Here is a 26,177-nt window from a genome sequence, read left to right on the forward strand (position 1 = left end):
TTAAAGAAGGATAAGATCAATTTGGCTTTGAATTGCTTCATAGTAAGATCTTGCATTAGAGTGACAGACTGATCATGTCATCTGTGCATACAAAAAAATCTAAAGATGAGTATTTGTTGTTACTATTTTTTTCCAAATCTATGAAATTAAACAGCAAGAAAATTAATTTACTGTATCGAGTTCTTCTATTTAGGCTGATTGTTTAGTTTACATTAAACTTTTGCAAAAGAGATTGTGCAGGGCTGACCAAGGCTGCATGTTCATGTTTTTGTCTGAGTCAGAGCATGAATCAGAACTAAAGGCAGCATTTCTTGTAATCACAGTCTTGGGTTTTTTCTTCTGTGTTTTCAGGTGGCAAAGTGACAAGTGCCAAAACTCAGGCCTGACCTTTCTGAAAACATCAGCATTCTGCCATATCTGGAATAATGGATGTAAAGGACCGGCGACACCGCTCTTTGACCAGAGGACGCTGTGGCAAAGAGTGTCGCTACACAAGCTCCTCTCTGGACAGTGAGGACTGCCGCGTGCCCACACAGAAATCCTACAGCTCCAGTGAGACTCTGAAGGCCTATGACCATGACAGCAGGATGCACTATGGAAACCGAGTCACAGACCTCGTCCACCGGGAGTCAGATGAGTTTCCTAGACAAGGTTTGTAGGGTTTCCCCTGCTGATTTGCTCTCAACTGTCTAACTTACTTGATTTACATGGTTGATGGCTGCTTTTGGAGATCCAGCATGGTGGTTTTTGACAGATGTACCCTACAGCAGACCCTTGGTTCCATAAAGGACATTCCTAACACCATGGTGAATCTCTATCCTGAGAAAACTAAGATTATCTGTGGTTTCTCAGAACTATTCTCCTCATAGTCCACTTACAAGCCTCAAATTTCTATTCCTTTTCCCATTGGGTTTCTCACTTAGATTCTCCTTGAACAAATGGTGTATCTTAGTTAAAACATCTTTGAAATAGTGTATAATAATATACCCTTTTCCCTCTACTAAAATATGATGTTAATTCTGAGTTATACGTTTCTCTTTTTGTTTCAGAGCATGGGTGGCCACATGTATGTTATTTTCCATTTCCACTGATGTAATTATCCCTCCTACTTTCCCCAAGTCTTAGTTTTCCTTTTCTTATACTGTTTTGATTTCTTTTGGGAGGAGAATATTTTTCTCCCAAGCACTAACAGTTGGCACTCTCTTCATGTCCAATATTTATAAAGAGTTCTGTTATCACTTCTCCAGGGTTGCTGTAAATGCATCAACACGTAGAATAAAGCAAAGCAGTGCTGAGAGGTGGTGTGACAAAGCTCACTCTCTAGCTCCATGTCTTACTAGTCCCAGCCTCGCCGTGTGTGCACTTTACATTGATGGCTCAGCAAAATTACAAGCAAATGCACAAAACTGTACCGAATGCCTCGGGAAGGGTCACTCTGCCAGCGCCAAAGGGCTAAGCCCTGCTCTGCTAGGTTATTGCCTCATTTGTTTTATAACACTGATTCTTTATTTCTTGTTCCATGTCCTTGGGAGTAAATGTTGCAATGGCTTTAATTTCTAATGAAATAACTTACCTTGGAATTCTAGTCCTGGTTTCTCAGCTTCCTTGAACTACTTTTTACTATTTTTTATTTATTACAAAATGTGCTTGTGTGTATATATGTTATTAATTAGCACTATGCCCACGGTTTATAAATCTGCAATCCAGAGGTTGTTGTAGATAACATCTTTTTATACACTCCTGGTTTACCCTAGCTTCAGCTTCTATATTTAACATAGGATTGAAAAAATAAATCAACAGAGAAACTGTTAGAATTGTGTTTCCATTGCCATTATAACTCTTGCAGGATACAATTTTTATTTAATCTTCCTTCTTATTTTCTGAGTTATCTTCATGTAAATGAAACTCATGCTGATCCTCCTCCATGAGAAAATGGGGGCAGAGGCTGCTTGAAAATTGCTCTGGATCAAATGCCTTTGATCTGTAACTTCAACAAGTGTTTTTGCTTTGTTAAGTCCTCACCATTCCCCAAATTGCAGGTAGTGGCAATTGGAAAAAAAAAATATGAAGAATCATGGCTTAATTAACTGAGAGAGAGCTTACATTTCCAATATAATAAAATTGGGACACCTCTCTGTTGTTTCCCAGAGCTGCACTAACACGAGACTCAGATATTTTGAAAGGTGATGCACGTTCAACGTGGTTGAAAGCCTTTCATTTTCTGCTGTAGTTTTTGTCTCATTTACGTTGTTCCTGCATACGTTTTTGTGTCTCATAATTCTGTGCTGAAATGTTCACTTTTCTTCCTAAGTCTTATAGAAAGTGCATCCCGGCTTCTGGATCATTGTGCACTGACATGTAGATTCCAGATGATTGTTGAATTGTAGATCGGCCTGTCACCTTTTCCTTTATTAATATTTACATAAAATAAAACCAAGGACTGGGATTTTATTTTCAAATATACCTTTATTCTTCCTGTTGAGTCTTGTTCCCCTCCATTGATAATAATGGAGGTTGCTTGGCCATATCAAACTCATAGCTTTGCAATTAACAATTCACACATGCCGCATGTTGTTATTGAGCCCATATTTGTTTGTGTAATGTGTTTGCATGAATTAAAAACTGTGCAGGCCAAAAGTAGAAATAAAAAGCATCAGAAGGTATTTGCATATGCAAGTGCAATTCCTTCTGAAGACATCTATGAATTTATGCATGAAAATGTAGTCAGAGTCTGAGTGGATCTACTTTGATGGGTTCTAAAATTGAACTCTGCAGGAAGTAAATAAGCACATATTTAAGGAGAGGAGGAACAGGAGATACAATCTGGCAAGCAGTACATTCAACTTGAAACTTAGCCACTACAGACAGGGTTAAAATAAATTTTACACTGAGTAATAACAATAATTTTTTAAATGTCATGCATTTCCCATTTTATTTTCTTATTCATGAAATCAAAGAGCAGGATCATCTCCGTACTTATTAGCCTAGAGGTACATTAACAAGGATCATAGTGGGATCATCTCCTGCAGTATTCTTATTTAAAACCCAAGACACTGATCATAAGACAAACACACTTCTCACATACAACCAAGTTTTGCAAACACAGTTGGATGACTCTACAGATGCTCAGGGTGGAAAAGAATTGCCAGCCAGCGAAAGTGATGGGGGCCCAGAGTCAGACCTTGTCCAGTTACCCCAGCTGGCCCATTCAAGTATCAAATGCAAGAACCTGCCATCTCCCAGCAGGAGAAATGAGCCAGGTGTTCCCATGAGAAGTTTACGGAAGCTCGGTCAAATTGTGCCCATCTTTGCTTGCTTTCAACACGGAATCCTCTGCCTTCTTCTATTGTGGCTTCTTCTCTTGAGTATGCAAATCACCTGTCTGGCCTCTATTATGCTGGATCCTCCTGGTGTGAAGGAAGAAAATTGCTGACCTTCGGTCTGTGGCCACTGGAGTAATTAGTAATTAGTAAATGACTAATCCTGCACTAAATAGCATCCTAGTGGTCTGAGAGCTAATGCACCTGACAAAAGTGAGCAGTGGTCTGATCCCTGGTCAGACCCAGCCCTAGTCCAACCTGTGAAATAGATGCCACTTTGAATAATGAAGGTCGGCCAAGTTCCCAGGCAGTTTGTACAAGCTTGTCTTTTTTTTTTGACCCCGGAGTTAGGGTGAAGAGCAGTGTGATATACAAGACATTCTCCTGGGGCTTAGGAGTCTAGAGTTGGATGTGAATTCTGCTTTTGCATGTGTATGTGCCTGGGACTCTGCTCTGCATTCTGTGTTTCATCAGGATTACTACATGGTTTTCGGGTATATTAAACAAACAACAATAATAACAATGACAAAGGAATAATGGCGAACAGGCGGGCGCGGTGGCTCACACCTGTAATCCCAGCACTTTGGGAGGCCGAGGTGGGCGGATCACCAGGTCAAGAGATGGAGACCATCCTGGCTAACACGGTGAAACGCTATCTCTACTAAAAATACAAAAAATTAGTCGGGCGCGGTGGCGGGCGCCTGTAGTCCCAGCTACTCAGCAGGCTGAGGCAGGAGAATGGCGTGAACCTGGGAGGCGGAGTTTGCAGTGAGCCGAGATCGCGCCACTGCACTCCAGCCTGGGCGATAGAGCGAGACTCCGTCTCAAAAAAAAAAAAAAAAAAAGAAAAGAAAAAGAAAAGAATAATGGCGAACATTTGTTGAGAAGTTTGTGTCAGGAGCCAATCTAAGCATTTTGCTTGCATTAACTCAGTTAATGCTCACAACAGCTTTGCGAGGTGGATACTATCACTCCCTTGTTTACTTATTAGGAAACTGAGTCAGAGAGAGATTAAATAAGTCATCCAAAGTTGAAAACATGGAAAGAGCCGGAGATAGGCTTCAAACCTAAGGGGCTGTATTGAAGACCTGTGTTTTAAACCAATGTGTTTCATCACGTCCCAAAAAAATAAGTAAACAAAACAAAAATATCTTTAAATCCTTAGTCAAAGGCTGGGAAGGATCTATGAAATTCACTTTCTAAGCCTTTTAGGAATCCATACCTTTAAATCTTTCTTAATGATACAGGAACTGTAGTTAATAGTATTGATTGAACATATAATGTTCACCACCAGCTCCCAGCCCTGCTGATCTAATTCCTGTTCTCATCCATTCACCTCCATCTCACAATCATTCCTGACTCTCCAGAAGAGTTCCTGCCTACAATACCTCTCTACCAACCACCACTGTAGGAAAACGTTTCGACTATAGGGATGTGTACTGGGCTGTCAGCGCTGATTTTATGCCCTCCCTTATGGTCATCACCTTTTTGCACAAACTCTCAACCTGGAACACTAACCAAGAAAGGTGTCACTATCTAAATGATATTGCTCAGGTAAGCAGAACTGACTTGTTTCTGTGCTAACCAAGACCCAGTGGGCCAGAGAGTTCAGCCAGCCCTCTTATTCCTCAAAAAGTGCTTCTTTCCAGTTAGCAGTTCAAGTCTCTCGAGAAGGGGCCAAGATTGAATTCTTTCTCTGTACCTCAGGCTGGCTGTCTAGGTCAAGGTCGAAGAAAAAATTGGGGGAAGATTGAATTTTTGAAAGTATGCTTGCATCAGTTCTCTCAATCAGTTAAAGCAAAGAAATAAATCCTACCGACTATTTGATGTCCTTTAAAAAGCATGTAAACAAAAATCAACACACATACACATTTTAGGCTAGGTTTGGTTTTGGTACTCCATAAACGAATTCTTGCTCCTATGATCTTTAAAATAATGTGGGCAATAACTTTTGCTCTGTATAATTTGGCATAATGTACATTTAAACAGTGTTAATGAGCTGAAAACTCATGAACCACTAGTAAGCTAGAGTATTACCTGCAATGATTCAATTAACTTATATAATAATTGTGGGAATACTTTGGAAATTGTAAATATTTCTTTCTATGCCTTTGTCTTAAAATAGCCATTTTTCCACTATACCTAAATAATAATTAAAAGGTTCTAGTTTGAAAACCTCAGCACTTTAATTTACCTACAAAGAATACCTTGTAGATGTTAGTAAAGTTCAAGAGTTTCTGTGGTCAATATTTTGAAGGCTGAAATGTACCTTGAGAAGATTGCTTTCCATTTATTTTCCCACTTCCAGGTAGGACTTCTTTTCATAACTCAACTAAGAATAACACAATGCCTTCTAGTCTTTGGTTGTATTGTTTTTTCTTTTTTAAAAAATATCCTTAGAAAAAGAGAATCTACAACCTTTCAATGTTATCTTTTTGCTGGATAACTTGAATCCTTGTTGTTTTATATGGGAGGCATATGTGAAAAGAGTAATGAATGAAGACTCTGGAGTTCAACTTTGTCCATATCCCAGTGCTGATGGGTACCGTTAGTGTGATCTTGATCAAATTCTAGAACACAGACTGAGTCTCATTTTCTCCATTTGTAAAAGCTCTACCATATATAGGTATTGGGTTTATTTCTTATAATTGTGTATTTATTATGATCTGGACATGATCTTTCTTTTAATAAGTGCTAGTAGTTATCATTACAGTTATTGTCACTTTAACCCTACTACCAGCAGAAGTGGCGATCACTTGCTCTCCAACCCTAATAATACTTTGGTGCAACAGAAATTTTTCTTTCCTCTTGATTTGTTTCCCGTGACTTGCAAAAATTCTGACATTTTCAAACTCAGAACTTTTTTCCAGCTTGTTCATAGAGTGTGTCTGACTCTCTATCCACCATACATTTATTTCCCAAAGATGAACATAACTCATACATTATTTTCCTATTTTTAGACAGGAATGAAAGATACTATCTAATAACTGTCAACTGATGCCAACACACTGTAAGAGAGTTGCTAGTCAGACAATTTTACAAGTCAAAAAAAAAATAGATTGGAAAAACTGCTCTAAGGTAGTGTCATAGGATACAAACACTTTTTTTAAGTGTGCATTTTATGGCACGTAAATCCATACATATTTCAGAAATGAGTTTAATTAAGAGTAGATTTAATCCATATAAACGCTGGATAAAATTAATCCATTTTCATCACTTTATGGGCAATAATTTGGAGTCTATGTCAGAGAGTCAATGTTGTGGATTTTCATCATTGATGCTTACTACCCTTCTAGGAATATGTCTATATTTTTCGATAACTTTAGTCATTTGGCAACTATCTTCATGTTTGCCCAACTGTTATCCTCCCTGTAATTATCTATTGTCAATTCTGCGTTCAACTTTGTATTTAACTTCCTTTGAATTATCTTCCTTTTCCTGCTCTTTCTCAGTGGAAATTCCCCAGAGTTTCACCCTAATCCTATACTCTTCTTCTCCATGGCACTTTCTTTAGAACACTCTTATTCGTATGACTTCAGTGGCCACTATTTCTGCTTCTGAAAACTTTTTCATTTACAAACAATAGTATCCCAGTTCAAATTAGCTTACTTGAAAGGATAATGTTTTGGCAGACATCACCAGTAATCTAAGAATGCATCTGCCCTCACACTTATCATCTCTCACAAGATTCTCATTCTCATATATTGGCATTATTCTTCGGAGAGATGTCTTTGAAGATGTCTGCTGATTACCCCCACTTTCACATTTTCTTATTTGGTAAAATCACTGGAAAGAGTCCCTTGTTTATATATATGGTTGGGGTTTATTTTGCTGTTTTCAGCAGAATATTCTCCAGGTAGATATTCAGGCTGGCCTGGCATGGGACACATGCTGATGATACCTATATCTACCATTTTACGGCTGTAGCTGGCCACATCTTGGATGTAGGTTTATCCTGTGCTTGGAGATAGCTTACAGTGAGTGCCTCCTAAACCTGATGGAATGAATTCTGCACAGGAAAGAAAGACTCTGATAGCTGCAGTAGACTGTAAACACTAACTGGCCTGATAACAAATGCTCCTAATGCTAGTGAGGCTGAAGTTTAAGCCTTCCTTTCTATAGTCTATCTAAGCTGTATTGGTCCATTCTCACACTGCTAATAAAGACATACCTGAGACTGGGTAATTTATAAGGAAAAAGAGGTTTAATGGACTTACAGTTCCACATGGCTGGGAGGCCTCACAATCATGGTAGAAGGCAAAGGAGGAGCAAAGGCACATCTTACATGGCGGCGGGGAAGAGCACCTGTACAGAGGAACTGCCCTTCATAAAACCATCAAATCTCATGAGACTTATTCACTATCATGAGAACAGCATGGGAAAAACTTACCCCCATGATTCAATTACCTCCCACCAGGTCCCTCCCATCACACATGGGGATTATGGGAGCTACAATTCAAGGTGAGATTTGAGTGGGGACACAGCCAAACCATATTATAAGCTTCACATCCACTTTGCTACTGGGCCTTGGAATATTTTATCTTTACATATCCAAGTGGGAAATTTAGTTGTCTTTCCCTCAAAATTTGTTTCCGTTTTTCATTTCTCAGCTTTGGGGAATGGTATCACAGCCTTGCATTTTAGATAAAGTCTTCCAAGCCTCTTTTTTCTTGATTCTTTATATTGATGTTTACCACATCACACCTATTATTCCTGCTTCATTTATCTCAGTTTCAAGTTTCTCATTCCATGGGCAGCTTCCAATATTTCAACACTGGACAATTGCTTGAGCATTTCAATCGCCTCCTTCCCTAATTCTTTCCTCTGGCATGTTTTCCATAACATGGATAGTTTTGAGTTTTTAAAACACGGCCTTATTTTTCCCACTTCCCTCAAATTGATTCAAAAATATTTCAGGGGTTCCTAAAAGGCAACTGCAATTTGTGGGACACAACAATAAAAAAAAGGTAAACATGGTTTCTAACCTCACAGAACTTGGCAGTTTTAAAATGGTAAGATATAACAGATATGTAACTAGGTACCATATAAAAAACACTACAAAAGGGAAAATATTGGATGGTTTTGGAGGGACCTCTAACCCAGATTTGTGTCCGGAATGGCATCCCAGAAATTGTGGCATTCCTGCATACGTTTGAGGGATGGGGAGGAGGTCAGACAATCAAAGAGGCAAGACAGTGTTCAGGCAAGAGTCATGGCATGTGCAAAGGCCCAGAGATGACTACATTTTGTTGTTCCAAGGATGTCAAAGAAGTGTAGGTTGGATGAGCTAGAGTGGCAGAGAGAGACAGTCATGAAGACATTTCAGGGAGACAGTGCTGGTTTCAGCTTGTGGAGAGAGGAAAGATGGTCAGTTAGAGGTTGTGTCTTCATCTAAGCAAGGGAGCCTGGTGGCCTGAACTAGGATAGCAGAGATTGTTTGAGAAATGTTATTGAGATAAAAAGAGTGTTGGCTTGTTTGTTTGTTTGTTTGTTTTGTTTGTTTGTTGTTCACTCTTGTTGCCCAGGCTGGAGTGCAATGGTGCAATCTCTGCTCACAGCAACCTCCACCTCCCAGGTTCAAGTGATTCTCCTGCCTCAGCCTCCCAAGTAGCTGGCATTACAGGGATGTGTCACCATGTCCGGCTAATTTTTTTTTTTTTTTTTTTGTATTTTTTAGTAGAGACGGGGTTTCTCCATGTTGGTCAGGCTGTTCTCGAACTCCTGATCTTAGGTGATCCACCCGCCTCGGGCTTCCAAAGTGCTGGGATTACAGGCATGAGCCACCGCACCTGGCCCCTGATTGTTGGCTTTTTAGGATACCTTAAAAGCGGAGGCAGATATACTGTTCTGAGACTCCTGGGCATTGACTGCTTTTTTTTCTTGGAAAGAGAATATTGCCTTTCTGATGCTGAGTTTACTTAAAGAGCCAGGAAAGGTCAATGCTTGCAAATAACCCCTTAAGTGGAAGTACATAGATTGTTAGTTCAGGTTCTTCTGGAATGTTGGACATAAACCTAAGTATAAAAAATGTAGTGTTGCAACAAAAATTTGGATTTTTTTTAATTTGTTAGATTCCTGCCTATGCAAAGGGTAGCACCAGCTACAGAGCACTTCATACGGATCCCAGGCAAGGAAAAAATGGAGAAGAGATTATGCTGCATCTGCCCCTTCTCTGTGTGGACCATGATACCATTGTTTGTTCTCTATCATGGACTAAATAAATCAGAGACTCTAAGTAGATGTGAGTTCTGTGTGTGTGTGTGTGTGTGTGTGTGTGTGTGTGTGTTCAACTGAGTGTGTGTTTTATCCCTGCCAATGGTAACTTTATTTGCAAAGCTGAGTACGTTTGGAAGATAGAAACAATACTTTCTGGCAACTGATGGGGTAAGCAGGCTAAGCAAAAAAAGAAAAGTCAAGGACATCCCTGAAGTTTTTGGTTATGGCAACTGACAAGATGTTACCATCAATCACCAGGGCTTGAGACAGAGGATGGCCTGGTTTGTGGGTTAGATAGGATAGGTAACTGTCAACCTTTTGAATTGGAGGTATCCTGTAGGCTCTCCATGTGCAGATGTCTAATAGGCTTTGGCTGTCCAGTCTTGAAATTCTGGAGAGAGGCTTGAGCTGGATAAAGATTTAGCAGTTGACAGCTAATAATTTCATGGGACTTGGTATGATCATCTGAGAAAAAAATGTACAAGGAAGAGAAATAAGAAGTTCACATGACAGTGCAGGTACTCAAGGAATAGGAAGGGGAAGAAAATCCTGTGAAACAAGTGGGGGGAAAAAAGAACACCTTACTTTCCTTTACATGTGCTATTCACTCAGTGCAAACTTGACCTGTCATTCCACAGTGCAAGTTTTATTCCCCATCCCACCACTCAGAGTTGACCTCCTTTATGTCCCCTAAATCAGAGGCCACAAAATTAATGTACATAGGACATATTTGGCCCCTAGATAGGTTTTATTTGTCCTATGGATTTCTTTAGAATTTTGAATCAAGTGCCAGTCTATTCACATTTCAGTTTGCCACAGGCCCCATTTCTGCCTTCTGTCTTACACCAGTCCTATTCCTCTCAGGCCTTTATTTTATATGCCAAACCTCTGAAAGCTCTCACAATTGCAAAAATATCACGGATCTTCCTATGTCTATTTTTTTCTTGTGGAATACCTCTCTGCCTATTCCAAATCTATTCATCCCACAGGGTGTGACCTGTGGTTCACGTCTTTGGTGAAGCTTTCTGCCCTCTGAATTTTTATAGCCCTTAATGGGTTGTTATTGTTGTTGTTATTCTCTTGATGAGTGACTCAGCATACATAGCACATGGATTCTATGACTCCTATGAATAGGGAAATAAAGGGCTCTGCAGTTTTGTGCTCTGACTCATAGATGCAACTACCAGGGAATTTGCTCTTTTTAGTGGCTTGTTTCCTGTTCTAATGAGAAAAATGGAAAGCACAGCTCAGAAACAGACTCTACTTAGAAAATGTGGATGGTATGTCTGTCCAGCATGACAATATCAAATCTCACAATTTGAAATGCCAACTTACAAGTTTTCTGCCATTTACTCTGACACTAGCATGTTGAGTTGCACTAACAGTTCCTTTTTCTGATTATTGGTGATGCAATATTATCAGCTTTTCTTGGCTGGTGCCACATGTTGCAATTAAGTCTCTGCAGCTGTCTACTCTGCGGTATGTATAGGAGGGCTTTGGTGCATATGTGATCTGTGCAGGGATGCCTTTCTGACCAGAATCTTTGGGAAAACTACACAGTGAGAAACGGAAGAATTGCCAGGATCAGCCTTACCATGCTTTACAATCTGTGTCCAGGAGTGGTGATGCCCCACCCACTGATGAATCATCACACTGATATTATCAAAGGAGACATTACATTTTCAATGTCATGTTTTAGGTTTATAATTTAATTTTCAGCTCTGGCAATTCAGAAGCATCCCTAGGGACATATGAAGAGGAAGGGGCTAGCGTGTACTCGAAATGAATACATGTTCATTTCTTGAGCACCTTAACTGGCATGCACATCTCACAAGCTCCCTTTTTCTCTGCTGCAGCCAAACTCTTTCACACCACCAAGTTACTCAATATTCCTCCTGCACTGACTGCCTTCCTTTCCACTCAACCTCAAGTCAGATCTACTTTAGTAATAAATCTCTGCTGGGAATGATCAGAACAAATACTGAGTGTGCACCACAATATTAAAAATAAGTGTAATATAGACTTATTTAATAAGGTCCAACAGACTTTTATAACATTTGGAATATTTTACCAAAGTTACTATCAGCATTATGTTTAATGCATTTTCTCCAAGACAGAAAAATCTTTTCAAGAATGAGGGGGGAAAAGAAAAAAAACACAAAACACAGAGAAAAGTCAGATGGGCTCTGATGCATTCTCACTCAACTAAATCTGTGATTCTCCTTCCTTTCCCAGATCTTTCTCTTCGGCCAGACCCACAAAATGTGAAGCCTCTTTGTGTTCACCCTGATTTATGAATAGTCGGCACTGGGCAATTGCGGTCCCAGTGGGATACATCTCAGTTTAAAAATAGTCTGAAGCACTTTCTTTCAAATTCCCACATGTCCACTGCCACCTCATAATATGTGCTTCTCCTTCTGTCCTTGTGCAGTTAAAGTCGGATCCATGTACGGGGAATGAAAGCACTGAATTTGTTTGTAGCACTTTGAACCAAAATGGTGAATTTATTTAGAGAGTAGTTCCAGTGAGTTAAATTAGTTTCAATGGACATATTGGCTGCAACTGGAACATTGATGGAAGGGAGGCATACTACTTTAATGTCCTCAAAAAAAAAAAGAAAGAAAGAAAATAAATAAATAAAATCCAGTCAACTGCAGGATAAGTATCCATAGGCCAAACAAATCCCTCTCAAAATTACTGCAAGTTCAGGTGACACCAACAGCTGTCAAAAGACCCCTGTTTGCCTGGCGGCAGCTTTGGGTTCAAATTCTTCCTAGTTTACAGTGACACTTCATTTAATGCTTGCACTCTGACTCCATTTGTCTGCCCTGCAAAAGCTCTGCAAAGAGCTGACCCAGTTAACACTTTCTGCTTCACAAACCCAGAGACTGAACAGCAGGGAGGCTACAGCAAAGTGCTGAGTTGTCCTAGCTGAGCGGTAAGGGGACAATGACTGTGGCCACAGTCCATGTCATTTTTGTTTCTAGACCAGTGGTGACTCATTGGACTCTCCTGGGCAGTTCTGAAAAGTCTGCATGTCCTAGTCTCACCCAAGACCAATTAAATCCCAATCTGTGGCAGGGAGGACCCAGGCATCAGCATTTTTTAAAACCATATCTTTATAGAAATAAAATGTCTCAAGGGATTTGAGTGCAAAAGGACATAGTCTATAGAATATAATATTTCTTTGGTAACTGATGACATTTCAAGCTTACAGGACCTCATACTTAGCATAGTGACTTAGAATCTCACTTTTCACTCAGAAGCTCATAATAGAGTCTTTTGATTCTTCAGGGGTTTAGGTTAATAAATGCAATGTAACCGAAGCTCATTATGTAGTGTTTCTAAACCACTATCGAGTAATCATTTGCTGGTGTATTAGGCATTGCAAGCCCTTGGTGCCATAGTCCATCTCCTTGTTTCTGAGTCAGAAGAAGCAGGTGGACTGATTCTTCTGGCACCCCTGCTTCTCAGCCCACATTGTGTCAAACATTAAAAGTGAGGTTTTAATTTGAGTACCTGGCTTGGAATGTAACAGGTAACAATTGATTATGTTAATTGATCCAAGTCTTCAAAGTCAAAGCAGTAATGATGAATCTGGACCTACTATTGGAAGAAAATGATCAAGTTACATTTATGTTGAAAGATGAAGTCAGTAGGGAAAGATTCTGTTAAAATAGTGGGTTTCATGCGCGTCCATGTGAAGAGACCACCAAACAGGCTTTGTGTGAGCAACAAGGCTGTTTATTTCACCTGGGTGCAGGCGGGCTGAGTCTGAAAAGAGAGTCAGCAAAGGGAGATGGGGTGGGGCCGTTTTATAAGATTTGGGTAGGTAAAGGAAAATTACAGTCAAAGGGGGGTTGTTCTCTGGTGGGCTGGAGTGGGGGTCACAAGGTGTTCAGTAGGGGAGCTTTTGAGCCAGGATGAGCCAGGAGAAGGAATTTCACAAGATAATGTCATCAGTTAAGGCAGGAACAGGCCATTTTCATTTCTTTTGTGGTGGAATGTCATCATTTAAGGCAGGAACCGGCCATCTGGATGTGTACGTGCAGGTCACAGGGGATATGATGGCTTAGCTTGGGCTCAGAGTCCTGACATTCCTGTCTTCTTATATTAATAAGAAAAAATAAAATGAAATAGTGGTAAAATGTTGGGGAAAATTTTTGGGGGTGGCATGGAGAGATAATGGGCGATGTTTCTCAGGGCTGCTTCGAGTGGGATTGGGGCGGCGTGGGAACTTAGAGTGGGAGAGATTAAGCTGAAGGAAGATTTTGTGGTAAGGGGTGATATTGTGGAGTTGTTAGAAGAAACATTTGTCATTTAGAATTATTGGTGATGGCCTGGATATGGTTTTGTATGAATTGAAAAACTAAATGGGGCCAGGCGGTGGCTCACGCCTGTAATCCCAGCACTTCGGGAGGCCGAGGGGGGGCGGATCATGAGGTCAGGAGATTGAGACCATCCTGGCTAACACGGTGAAACCCCTTCTTTACTAAAAATACAAAAAATTAGCCGGGCGAGGTGGCGGGCGCCTGAAGTCCCAGCTACTCGGGAGGCTGAGGCAGGAGAATGGCATAAACCGCAGGGGGCAGAGCCTGCAGTGAGCCGAGATCGCGCCACTGCACTCCAGCCTGGGCGACAGGGAGACTCAGTCTCAAAAAAAACAAACAACAACAACCACAAAAAAAACAAAAACTAAATGGAATAAGGGAAGGAGAAAAACAGGTATTAAAGGTCTAAGAATTGGGAGGACCCAGGGCATCTGATTAGAGAGTGCCTAAGGAGATTCAGCATAGCCCTGCCAGCAAAGATTATTTATTTACTTTAAAAGTAAAGAGTGGCAGTTTGGGGATAGCACGAGGAGGTATCAGCTGTGATGGCTTGGAGAAACAGTGTAAACTGGTAGTGTAAACAAGAGCAGGGCATGTATGAGTAGTTGAGAACGGTGAATAGGAGTGTGACTAGACAGAAGATAGTAGGGATGACAAGTTTTTGGGGGCACAGTCCAAGTTGGTCTGGTGTCTGGACTGAGACTGGGGCTTAATAAAAAGGAGCATCTATACAGGAGCTCAAATGGGCTGTACCCTGTAGCATTCCGAGGACAGGCCTGACTTCTGAGAAGGGAAAGTGGTAAAAGTATTGTCCAGTCCTTTTTAAGTTGGTGGCTGAACTTGGTGAGGTGTGTTTTTAAAAGACCTTTAGTCCGTTCTACCTTTCCTGAAGACTGAGGACCGTAAGGGATATAAAGGTTTCACTGAATACTAAAAGCCTGAAAAACTGCTTGGCTGATTTGACTAATAAAGGCTGGTCTGTTATCAGACTGTATAGAGGTGGGAAGGCTAAACTGAGGAATTATGTCTGACAGAAGGGAAGAAATGACTGCAGTGGCCTTCTCAGACCCTGTAGGAAAGGCCTCTACCTATCCAGTGAAAGTGTCTACCTAGACTAAGAGGTATTTTAGTTATCTGACTCGGGGCATGTTGAGTAAAGCTAATTTGCCAGTCCTGGGTGGGGGCAAATCCTCGAGCTTGATGTGTGTAGGGAAGGAAGGGGGCCTGAACAATCCTTGAGAAGTAGTAGAACAGCAGATGGAACACTGAGAAGTTATTTCCTTGAGGATAGATTTCCACGATGGAAAGGAAATGAGAGGTTTTAAGAGGCAGGCTAGTGGCTTGTACTATAGCATAGCCTGCCTTTGCTGGTGTGTGGCGATTAGGCCTGGTGGAACTGCCATCAATAAACTAAGTGTGATCAGGGTGAGGAACAGGAAAGAAGGAAATATGAGGAAATGGGGTGAACGTCAGGTGGATCAGAGAGATGCAGTCATGAGGGTCAGGTGTGGTATCTGGAATAATGTGGGAGGCTGGATCGAAGTCCGGGCCAGGAACAATGGTAATTGTGGGAGACTCAACAAAGAGTGAGTACAGCTGAAGGAGCCAGGGAGCAGAAAGTATATGTGTCAGGTGGGAGGAAGAAAAGATTTTGGAAGTTACGAGAAATGTAGAGAGTGAGTTGAGCATAGTTTGTGATTTTTAGGGCCTTTAAAAGTATTAAAGCAGCGGCAGCTGCTGCACGCAGACATGAGGGCTAGGCTAAAACAGTAAGGTCAAGTTGTTTGGACAGAAAGGCTATCGGGTGCGGTCCTGGCTCTTGTGTACGGATTCTGACCACACTAACCATGCCTAGGAAGGAAAGGAGTTGTTGTTTTGTAAGGGATTGAGCTTTGGGAGATTAGTCGGACATGATCAGCAGAGAGAGCACGTGTATTTTTATGAGAATTATGCCGAGATGGGTAACAGATGAGGATGAAATTTGAGCTTGACTGAAGTAAAGGGGACTGTCTGTAAAGCCTTGCGGCAGTACAGCCTAGGTAATTTGCTGAGCCTAATGGGTGTCAGGGTCAGTCCAAGTGAAAGTGAAGAGAGGCTGGGATGAAGATCCAGAACAGAATAATGGGTTGTAGAGGGAGGTATTGAGGATAGGAGAGTATATGAGTTTAGCACCATGGGGTGGATAGGCAAAACAATTTGGTTGATAAGGCTCAGATCCTGAACTAACCTGTAAGTCTTGTCTGGTTTTAGGACAGGTAAAATGGGGGAATTGTAAGGAGAGTTTATAGGCTTTAAAAGGCCATGATGTAACAGGTGAGTGATAACAGGCTCTAATCCTTTTAAAGGGTGCTGTGGGATGGGATATTGGCATTGAGTGGGGTAAGGGTGATTAGGTTTTAATGGGATGGTAAGGGGTGCATGATTGGTCGCTAAGGAAGGAGTAGAGGTGTCTTATACTTGTGGGTTAAGGTGGGGAGATACAAGGGGAGGATGTGAAGGAGGCTTTGAACTGGGGGAAAAGGTGGCAATGAGGTGTGGCTGTAGCCCAGGAATAGTCAGGGAAGCAGATAATTTAGTTAAAGTGTCTCGGCCTAATAAGGGAACTGGGCAGGTGGAGATAACTAAAAAGGAGTGCTTAAAAGAGTATTGTCTAAATTGGCACCAGAATTGGGGAGTTTTAAGAGGTTTAGAAGCCTGGCCGTCAATACCTACAACAGTTATGGAGGCAAGGGAAACAGGCCCTTGAAAAGAAGGTAATGTGGAGTGGGTAGCCTCCTTATTGATTAAGAAGGGGACAGACTTACTTTCCACTGTGAGAGTTACCCGAAGCTCGGCGTCCGTGATGGCCTAGGGGGCTTCCGAGGTGATCGGGCAGCGTCAGTCTTCAGCAGCTAAGCCGAGAAGATCTGGGAAGGAGTCAGTCAGAGAGCCTCGGGCCAGAGTTCCAGGGGCTCTGGGAGTGGCTGCCAGGTGAGTTGAACAGTCCGATTTTCAGTGGGGTCCCACACAGATGGGACGTGGCTTAGGAGGAATCCTGGGCTGCAGGCATTCCTTGGCCTGGTGGCCAGATTTCTGGCACTTGTAGCAAGCTCCTGGGGGAGGCAGTTCTGGAGGAACGCCTGGCCACTGTGGTTTAGGCGTTTGTAAGTTCTTGTGTGCTGGAGATGTGGCTGGGGTTTGTCTCACAGTGGAGGCAAGAAATTGCAACTCAGAAATATGTTGCCACTTGGCTGCCTCTACTCTATTATTGTACACCTTGAAGATGAGGTTAATTAAGTCCTGTTGTGGGGTTTGAGGGCTGGAATTTAATTTTTGGAGTTTTATTTAATGTTGGGAGCAGAATGGGTAATAAAATGTATATTGAGCATAAGACGGCCTTTTGACCTTTTAGGGTCTAGGGCTGTAAAGCGTCTCAGGGTTGCTGCCAAACGAGCCATGAACTGGGCTGGATTTTTATATTTGATGAAAAAGAGCCTAAACGCTATCTGATTTGGGATAAAGAAAAAGGAGCATTAACCTTGACTATGCCTTTAGCTCCAGCCACCTTTTTAAGAGTAAATTGCTGGGCAGGTGGGGGAGGGCTAGTCACAGAACAAAACTGTAAGCCGGACCAGGTGTGAGGAGGGGAGGTGATAAAAGGATTATAGGGTGGAGGAGCAGAGGCTGAGGAAGAATTGGGACCTAGCTTGGCCTGGCAAGGAGAGGACAGGTCAGATGGGTCTGTAGAAAAGGAATATTAGAAAGACTCACGACGCTTGGGGTTGGGACTGAGGGGACAGGTGGGAGGGAAAGAAGATTTGGGACAAGTTGCATTGGGAACAGAGACTATGGAGGGACCGATATGTAAAAGAATGCCTGGACATCAGGTACCTCAGACCCTTTGCCTGTTTTATGACAAGAATTATTTAGATTTTGTAGGATGGAAAAATGGAAAGTGCCGTTTTCTGGCTATTTGGAACTACTGTCGAGTTTATATTGGGGTCAAGCGGCATTGTAGAAGAAAATAAGGCATTTAGGTTTTAGGTCAGGTGTGAGTTGAACAGGTTTTAGGTTTTTAAGAACACAGGCTAAGGGAGAAGAAGGAGGAATGGAGGGTGGAAGGTTGCCCATAGTGAAGGAGGCAAGCCCAGAGAAAAGAGAGAGTAGAGACACGGAGGGAAGGGGTTTGGGGCTTCTTACCCTCCAGAAAAGGAGGAAAGGGGTCGGGGTGTGGAAATAAGGGGTTGGGGCACAGAGATAAGAGGTTGGGGCATGGAAATAAGGGATCAGGGCGCAGAGATAAGAGGTCGGGGTGTGGAAATAAGGGATCGGGGCACAGAGATAAGAGGTTGGGGCATGGAAAAAAGGGATCGGGGTGCAGAGATAAGGGGTCAGGGCGTGGAAATAAGGGATTGGGGAGTTCTTGCACCCTAGAAAAGCGGTACTTGCCACTAAGGGTGAAGGAGAAGGGGTTGGGTGGTTCTTACTGCCCAGAAAAGCGGAGAAGGGGTATTGACATGGAGAGAAGGGGTTGTGGTTCTTGCCCCTCCCCCAGAAAAGCGGGACTTGCTGCTAAGGGTGAAGGACCAAGGCAGACATTCCTGTGTGGTCAGACACCTCTGAAACGTGGGTAAATAATCAGAGAAGTGCCCCTGCAATGATTAAACACCAAGGGAAGGCTGCCTTCCCGAGTCCGTGACCAGTGCTGGAGTTTTGGGTCCATGGATAAAATGTGTCTCCTTTGTCTCTACCAGAAAATGAAAGGAATTGAAATTAAGAGAAGGGAGAGATTGAAGGGTGGCACCAAAATTGAAAGGAGAAAGTGGTTGAGGGATAGTGAGAGAGGTTGGAGAAGAGAGTAAGAAGAGGCCGCTTACCTCATTTAAAATTGGTGAGCTGTTCCTTGGGCTGGTGGGTCTGAGGACCTGAGGTCGTAGGTGGATCTTTTTCATGGAGCAAAGAGCAGGAGGACAGGGGATTGATTTCCCAAGGGAGGTCCCCCGATCTGAGTCATGGCACCAAATTTCATGCGCGTCTGTGTGAAGAGACCACCAAACAGGTTTTGTGTGAGTAACAAGGCTGTTTATTTCACCTGGGTGCAGGCGGGCTGAGTCTGAAAAGAGAGTCAGCAAAGGGAGATAGGGGTGAGGCCGTTTTATAAGATTTGGTTAGGTAAAGGAAAATTACAGTCAAAGGGGGGCTGTTCTCTGGCGGGTTGGAGTGGGGGTCACAAGGTGCTCAGTAGGGGAGCTTTTGAGCCAGGATGAGCCAGGAGAAGGAATTTCACAAGATAATGTCATCAGTTAAGGCAGGAACAGGGCATTTTCATTTCTTTTGTGGTGGAATGTCATCATTTAAGGCAGGAACCGGCCATCTGGATGTGTACGTGCAGGTCACAGGGGATATGATGGCTTAGCTTGGGCTCAGAGGCCTGACAGTGGGTCTGTATCTCCTTTTCAATGTGAATATGTATCAAGACTATGAATAGTTAAGTAAAGGGGAAAAGTCCCATACTCACAAGGACCAGGCAGGTAAGATAAACGGGGGAAATAGGCCAGGTTGTCAACTATGCGTCATGGTGGGGACTGTTCTGATTTGAAGTCTGTATGGCCAGGCAGTGTCTCTCAGGGCTGGCAGGTTGGTGCTTCCAGGGAATTCAGGTCTGGAGTTGCTAGATCTCCCAGTTCCTCAAGAAAATTGAGCAATCTGGATTTATTTTTATATAAAATCCCCAGATTTAAAATGGTTCTATAATGGTCACTTGTGGAACAGTTTAAGTAGGATTTTGGCACAACATCCTGGCTTCAGATTTTTCTGACAATAATGTGATAAATGCCCTTGAGGACCAGGACAATTAAACATACGCAACCCACGAAGTGCAGAAAGTTAGCAGCTGTGGGACTTCCTTGAATGATGGGTTCAGAAGCCAGAAGATAAGAAGCTGATGATAAATGCTTCTTCCCCTCATCCTGAGATGCACAGCCTAAGGCTCCTGGGAAGGTCCAGCACCATCATGATTAGGCACCCACAGCGGCAGTGGCTAACTCTGTAACTCTTCCTTGTGTTGGCTTTCCCTTTCCTTGTCTCTGCCACTGTTCCTTACTCTTGCTCTTCTGAATCGCTTCCCCAGTAAACTACTTGTTCACAGCCTCAGTCTCAGCCTCTCCTTTCAATACAAATTGGGTTAAGATGTTTGGCAGCTAATTCATTTTTAAAAGTCACTGTGTAGAACAAAACAAGACTATCTATAGGGCAGATGTGTAGTGCAGGACTTCTTGGGAAATGGTAGATTTAAAAAGAAGGCATTGAGCTTGAGTTACAGATGTGATTTGGTACTTAATGAATATTTGTAACTTATTTTGTTTTCCATAAGAAACTGTGATTTTTTTTCTTTGCTTTTTGGATTGTTTGTTTTTTTTAAAGAATTTTAGTAAACCTTTCATTTTAGGATAGTTTTGGATTTACATGACAGTTGCAAAAATATTATGGAGTATCCTGGTTGAATTTTTTTGTTGCTGTTGTTGTTTTGAGTACATGGGAGTTTTCTAAACACATGCTTAGCAAACCTGATACTGTTTTTCCCTCTTCAGAGCTGTCAGTTCAGATTTCAGAAAGTGCAGAATAGGAAGTTATAAACATACCCTGTAAATTCCTTGAAAGACAGTGCCTCACTCATCTTTCTATCTCCCTTAGAACCAGCCACACTGCCATGTACATGACATTTAATAAATAGTTGTTGAACAGGGGATCCTATCATACATGAGCACAGAGAGGGATCATAGCCAGTCTGAAGGCCCTTCCCTGCACTATCCCTGACCACCATACCTCTTTTCCTCCTCTCCAAAAGGCAACCTTTTGCCCTGTGCTATTTCTGTCCTACCAGGGTAGATTGGGAAGGACACTGGATATTGGAAGGCAAGCTTTTTCGTTCAGGTTTGCCTGAATCTCCCACTCACTCATGTATGATTAAGTGATCTTTGTTGCCAAACAAAGCCAGAGCTGCAGCTTGGCCGTCTGGACACTGTGAGAGCTTTCTAGGACATACCTGTGCACTGCATGTCACAGTGTATTTTTAGCCAATCCCTGAGTGAAAGCTGGCAAGCATTTTGTTTCTCTTCTAGATCCTATAAGCACCCACCTTGCATATTTACTCAGTGGCTAACGAAAACAGTAATAATAACACATGCTATAGTTTCAGCCTCAGATTTTAGAACATCTTTACAAGGTCTTTTTTATCAATGCTTTTCAGGAAACTCAGAAAGCTTGCTTAAAAAACCAGGAAATATAGAAACAATATCTGTGAGAACAAGTTACTTTTGTTCAGTCTCAGTTTACATCTCAAGAGGACGATTATTCGTAGAACTTTAAATGATGTGGTAACAAATACTGTAAGCTATTTGTTTTCCGTCCTTCACAGAATTGAAAGCATTCAGCATTCTATGGCAGGGATTCGGCACATTTTATTCATGGACTATGTCAGGGATGAAATAAACAGAAGGCATCTTATTTCATAGAGGTTTTGTTTTGTTAATGATAACAATAATGCCCTGCATTGAGTACGTCATTGGGTGCCAGGGATCCTCCGGTGCACCTCACAAGTATCCATTCAGTAATATCCCCATTTTAAAAATGGAATAACTGAGGTTGAGAGATTATGATCAGCAGAGCTAAGGGGACAATGGGATTTCATGGAGGATGTTTAGTTCCAGAGCAATATAATATAATTTACGTTATTGAAGAAGTCGCTGGCTTCTCAGTGGGAAACAAATGCAAAAATGGTGAGAGTGGAAACAGGGACAACAAAAGCTACCCGGGGTTGCTTAAGGGGAACCAGCATCCCAATATCTAGAAGAGGTGTTGGTGGGTCTGACAGAAGTTTGGAGTTCGTTCAAACGCTAAAGGCAGTAGCCTGCTCCTTATATTCGATTCGGTAAGAATTATAAATATGAGCAATGGTTATTTTGTGGAGCACAATGAAAGCACGTTTCAATCAGATCGTGGCCCTTTTCCATAAGTCTTGCTTTCTGGAGCAGAGCAGTGGGTCCGGCGCTGTTGTACTTTATCTCAAACTAGATGGGCTTCTCTAGCTTCTATCAGCTTGCTTGAGACACACAGTAAGTACTGGCTTCTTGCTCCTCAGTCATCCTTAGGGGACAATGATTTGTTTCTTGGCTTTTGAAAGGTGATTTAATTCAGGTGTATCAGAGCCCCTTTTCTGTAAGAGGAAAGAATCTTAAAAAAAAAAAAAAAAAAAAAAAAAAAAACTAGAAAATCGTCTGTTGTCCACAAACCCACACATCCCTGGTTGTACGGAACATCACAGCTTCTTGTTCACAGGCAGCTTTAACAGATAGATGCGGGGATGCCACCTAAGCCAAGTGATAAGAAAACAAAACAAAACAGTGGATAAGGGCTCATCATTAAAATCGACTATTCATATCATTTATATAGTCCCCACACCAATTATTCTGGGAACTGTGTCTTTCTGGAACTTTCTGTCACCATCATTCGTTTTCCCAATTCTGTAACACCATAATACCCTCTTTCTCTAACACGATACAGAAGACTTGTAGCAATAATGTTAATAACTGAACAATATTTACTGACTGTTAACTGTATGCCTCACTATTCCCTGTAAAGTTGGTACATGAAAATCATCACTCTGCTAAGGACAACCAAGGCCTAGAGAGGTTAGTTGCTTGACCAAGTGCAGGTAACTTGTACGAAAGGGCTGGAAAGAGAATCAGACCCAAGCTGTTGCACTCCAGTGGCTGGTGGTCGTAGGTGCAAGAAAGTGTCTGTTGACTGACTATGTGAAAACCATACTCCCCACAACACTGGCCAGAGGGAAGAAATCAAATCCGTGTGTTGAGATGGTCTGGACAGGCAGGCTGCTGGAAGGCAGAGTATCATTACAGCTATTAAGACAATGCAGAGGGCTATTTTGGTGCTCAGATCTGTGCAGCCAGATGGAAATTGTAGTTCAAGCTTAGTGTTGTCAGACAGCAGAGGCTGTGGGCAAAGGGGAAGGCACGGGTGAGCGATTTTTGACTGTTTATCTCTAATGTGTGTGGCCAGTGTCACTCCCATCTCTGATGTCTGTGATTTATTCTATTATACTGTCAGGATTAAAACACCTTCGCAGGAGAAAAATAAAGGGAGGGATACAAATGGTGTGTCATTGATGTGACAGATGCTGTTTCTCTGGAAACCATAGAGGATGAGGGTATGGAAACTCTCAAAAATGCCATGACCACAGAATATCAGAACGAAACAAACCTTTAGGGACCATCTGTTTCAAGCCACTCATTTGACAGATGAGGAAACTAAGACTCGGAGCTTAGGTGGTGATCAAAGTAACATAAGCTCCTAAATTTAGAGCAAGAACCCTAACTCCCACCGCCCAGTTCAGTATTCATTCAGCAACATCACCTGCTGGTGAGGTCCATTGTTCCTTCCCCTAAATTCAGAGTTGAGATTCACATTAAGTAAAAAAAGAAAAATCTGTTTTTATTTTAGCAGGAGTAAAGAAAAGTAGAAAGCACGAGCCGGAAATTCTCTCCTTTGCTCTCTAGTATCCATACAATGTTAACACTGGGACTGTGGTCCTTGGCTCTCTTTGCTGTTGCTATCTTTTGTGGCTAGCTCCTTTCCCTTCTCTGAACAAAAGGAGACCCTAGTCACCTCCTCACCCTTGTTAAGTGATGGGGTGGGCCATTCTCTGCCTGCTGCAGCTTTCAGCTCCTTACTGCGTCCTCACCCATCCTTGCCTAGACCTCTTCATCCGCTGTCTCTCTCCTGCTGTTTCCTGTGTGAATAGAGAGAAAGGATCAGAGTAAGTCAAAGTCCTGGCCTGCCAAGGAACCCAGACATCCGTCTCTCCACCTCTTGCCTCCTTCCTCACTCATTCCTCTGCACCAATCTTTCAGCAACTCAGATTTTCTGAAACACTTAAAATCAGTAGAAAAGCACAGAATTTGAAGCAGGATGACCTAACTTTAAGCCTAATCCTGATCACGGTGAGCCATGCAACATGGGACATGTCTGAGACAAGTCTCTGTGGGCCAGAGTCATCTTCTGTACAACTGGTATCCTAGACAAAGTTCCTACACCCAGTATTATTCTAGGGGTGAAGTTCATTGATGACAAAATACGTTGTAAAGAGTGTTTATTAGCACCAAATTTTTACTGTGGGTGAAACGCCTAAATTACTTTGTAAACTCCTCAGCTCTATTAGAAAATCGTCTTGTGCTCAGACATGATTATGCACTGACAGGGACCTCCTGTGAGATGTGCTGTCTCAGCCCAGGAGACTGAATCCAGCAGCCTCCAAGAGTGCTGTGTTCCCCTCAGGCCACACTGCCCAGCAGAGACAGCCTGTGTTCACCCAGAAAGAGGGCCAACATCTTTCCAGCTGTGAATTCTGCTTATCACTTGGCTGGATGCAGCATTGCTTGTGGCCCAAATCTCACCATGTTCCTCATATAAATATGCTGTCGGGCTCTGCTCGTGGTGTTCTCTCTCTAAGAAATGAAGTCTGCCAAGGATTAAGCTTAGAATGGAGACCACAGTGTTTCCATTTCTCTAGTTTCTAACCTGAAGACACACATACAAAACTAGCACGTTAGAGACGAACAAAGGGAAACCATTTTGGGGGTGAAGGGGAGGGAGGGCATTCCTGCTCAGAGCTCAGAATCATCAACGCCCAACCTTGACACTTAATAAAAGTATCACTAGAATTGCCTGGAGTTGTGAATTACCTAATTTTGTAGGGACTTAAATCTTTATCTATATTGTGTGTGTTTGGTGGGGCGGGTGGGGGGGAGGTTTAAATGATAAAAAATCCAAAACAAAAAACAAATCACAAATCACCTTCCTATAGAATGATCCTTCTCTTCTCTAGGAAGTCTCCTATTTTGTATCCCTACACTGAAGCACGTAAGTTTGCTTTGAATATGATACCAGAAAGAAGAATGGAAAGAACAAAGATGGCCGCTCTCCCTTTCTCTGACCCCACTGGGTTGATACTACAGCGTGGTCCCTGATTTACAATTCTCCACTTTACTATGATGCAAAAGCAATATGCATTCAGCACACTTCTGACTTAGGATGGGATTAAGTCCAGATAAACTTATTGTACATTGAGAATATCGTAAGTCAAAAATGCACTTTTGACTTAACATATTTTCAACGTATGATGGGTTTATTCGTTAAGTCAAGGAACATCTATAGAATAGACACAATCTCTCCCAAAGCTCAAACCAAGATGAACCCCTCAGAAAAACGAATGTCTGCAAACAGCTGGAAAAACCTCTGCTATGTGCTTTATCCTCACCCCTTTCAAACCTTAGGGCTATGGAAAGGCTTTAGAACCTCAAAACCAGGCTGTGACTATAAGCCACAGGAGATCACTCTTGTCAAAAAACACTTAACCTAAGGTTCATTTTGTCCCTAGTTTTGTTTGGGAGCTGGGGATACAGATGCTAAGAAGGTAGTCCATGCTCTCAGGAAACCCACAAGCTACTCCAGGAGAGGCTAAAAGAGTCTTATTATGCTAATGCCATAGAGAAATGACCTGGTAGACAAAAGCACGGTATTATGGGAGGAGAAGCCAAGGCTTCCCGGAGACCCTTGTAGGAGAGATTTTGTGCTGCGAGTCAGAGTTGAGTTTGCTGAAGGTTTCCTGAGATCCAGTTAGGTTTGCTCTAGTGTGAACTAGATTACTAAAATAGACAGAGAAAATAGCATCCTGATATTTAAATATATGATTACCCTTTCTTTATAAGTACTTAGCTGGAAGTGTCTTCAGATGAATACTAAAGCGCGTATCTGTGAATGTAGACCATATTGGAAACAGATTTACTGTCCCAAAGCGTAGTGCTTACTCAGCCATCTGATGAGATGTGAGCACTGAGCAGTTTGAGAGGGATGCATAGAGCTGTTTTATTACAAGATGCTGTTATGAGTTATAGCAGCTTTCCTTATGCTCTACGGCTGTCGCCAAACAAGTTACATGAATATAAGCAGTTTTATTTGCAATTTTTTGCTTACATTTTCTTAGCATATTCGGATTATAGCTTCTCACAGCTCCACTCATGCTCCTGTGGCTGTCCCAGTATATTGCTTTATTCAGAGCCAAAAGGAGCGTTTAAAAACATTTGTAGAAAGTCCTCCTTAGAGTACACAGTGCTAGTGTTTATTGATGCTATCACCTGGCACTTGTTTTTTTAAAAAAATAAAAAAGAAGAGAAAAAAGCATTTTCACCCTTGGATATAATGTGTTTCTTTCAGAGAAAACTTAATAAATACATGAATTTGCCTTTCATTTGAT

At 42.0% G+C, this 26,177-nt stretch overlaps 1 protein-coding gene across 6 annotated transcripts in view; it reads left to right on the forward strand.

Annotated features, from left to right (window-relative positions):
* The window catches only part of TENM2 (teneurin transmembrane protein 2), a 1,282,302-nt gene that overhangs the window by 305,511 nt on the left and 950,614 nt on the right, over positions 1–26,177 (forward strand). For all 6 annotated transcript variants that reach the window (XM_055387572.2, XM_004042960.5, XM_063706913.1 and 3 more), the window contains one exon: positions 352–651. In XM_055387572.2, the coding sequence (XP_055243547.1) occupies positions 426–651 (226 nt within the window). In that variant the 5' untranslated portion in view covers positions 352–425. The remainder of the gene's footprint in view (positions 1–351; positions 652–26,177) is intronic.

This window comes from Gorilla gorilla, chromosome 4, assembly GCF_029281585.2.
Source record: "Gorilla gorilla gorilla isolate KB3781 chromosome 4, NHGRI_mGorGor1-v2.1_pri, whole genome shotgun sequence".
In the NCBI taxonomy this organism is placed as follows: Eukaryota; Metazoa; Chordata; class Mammalia; order Primates; family Hominidae; genus Gorilla; species Gorilla gorilla.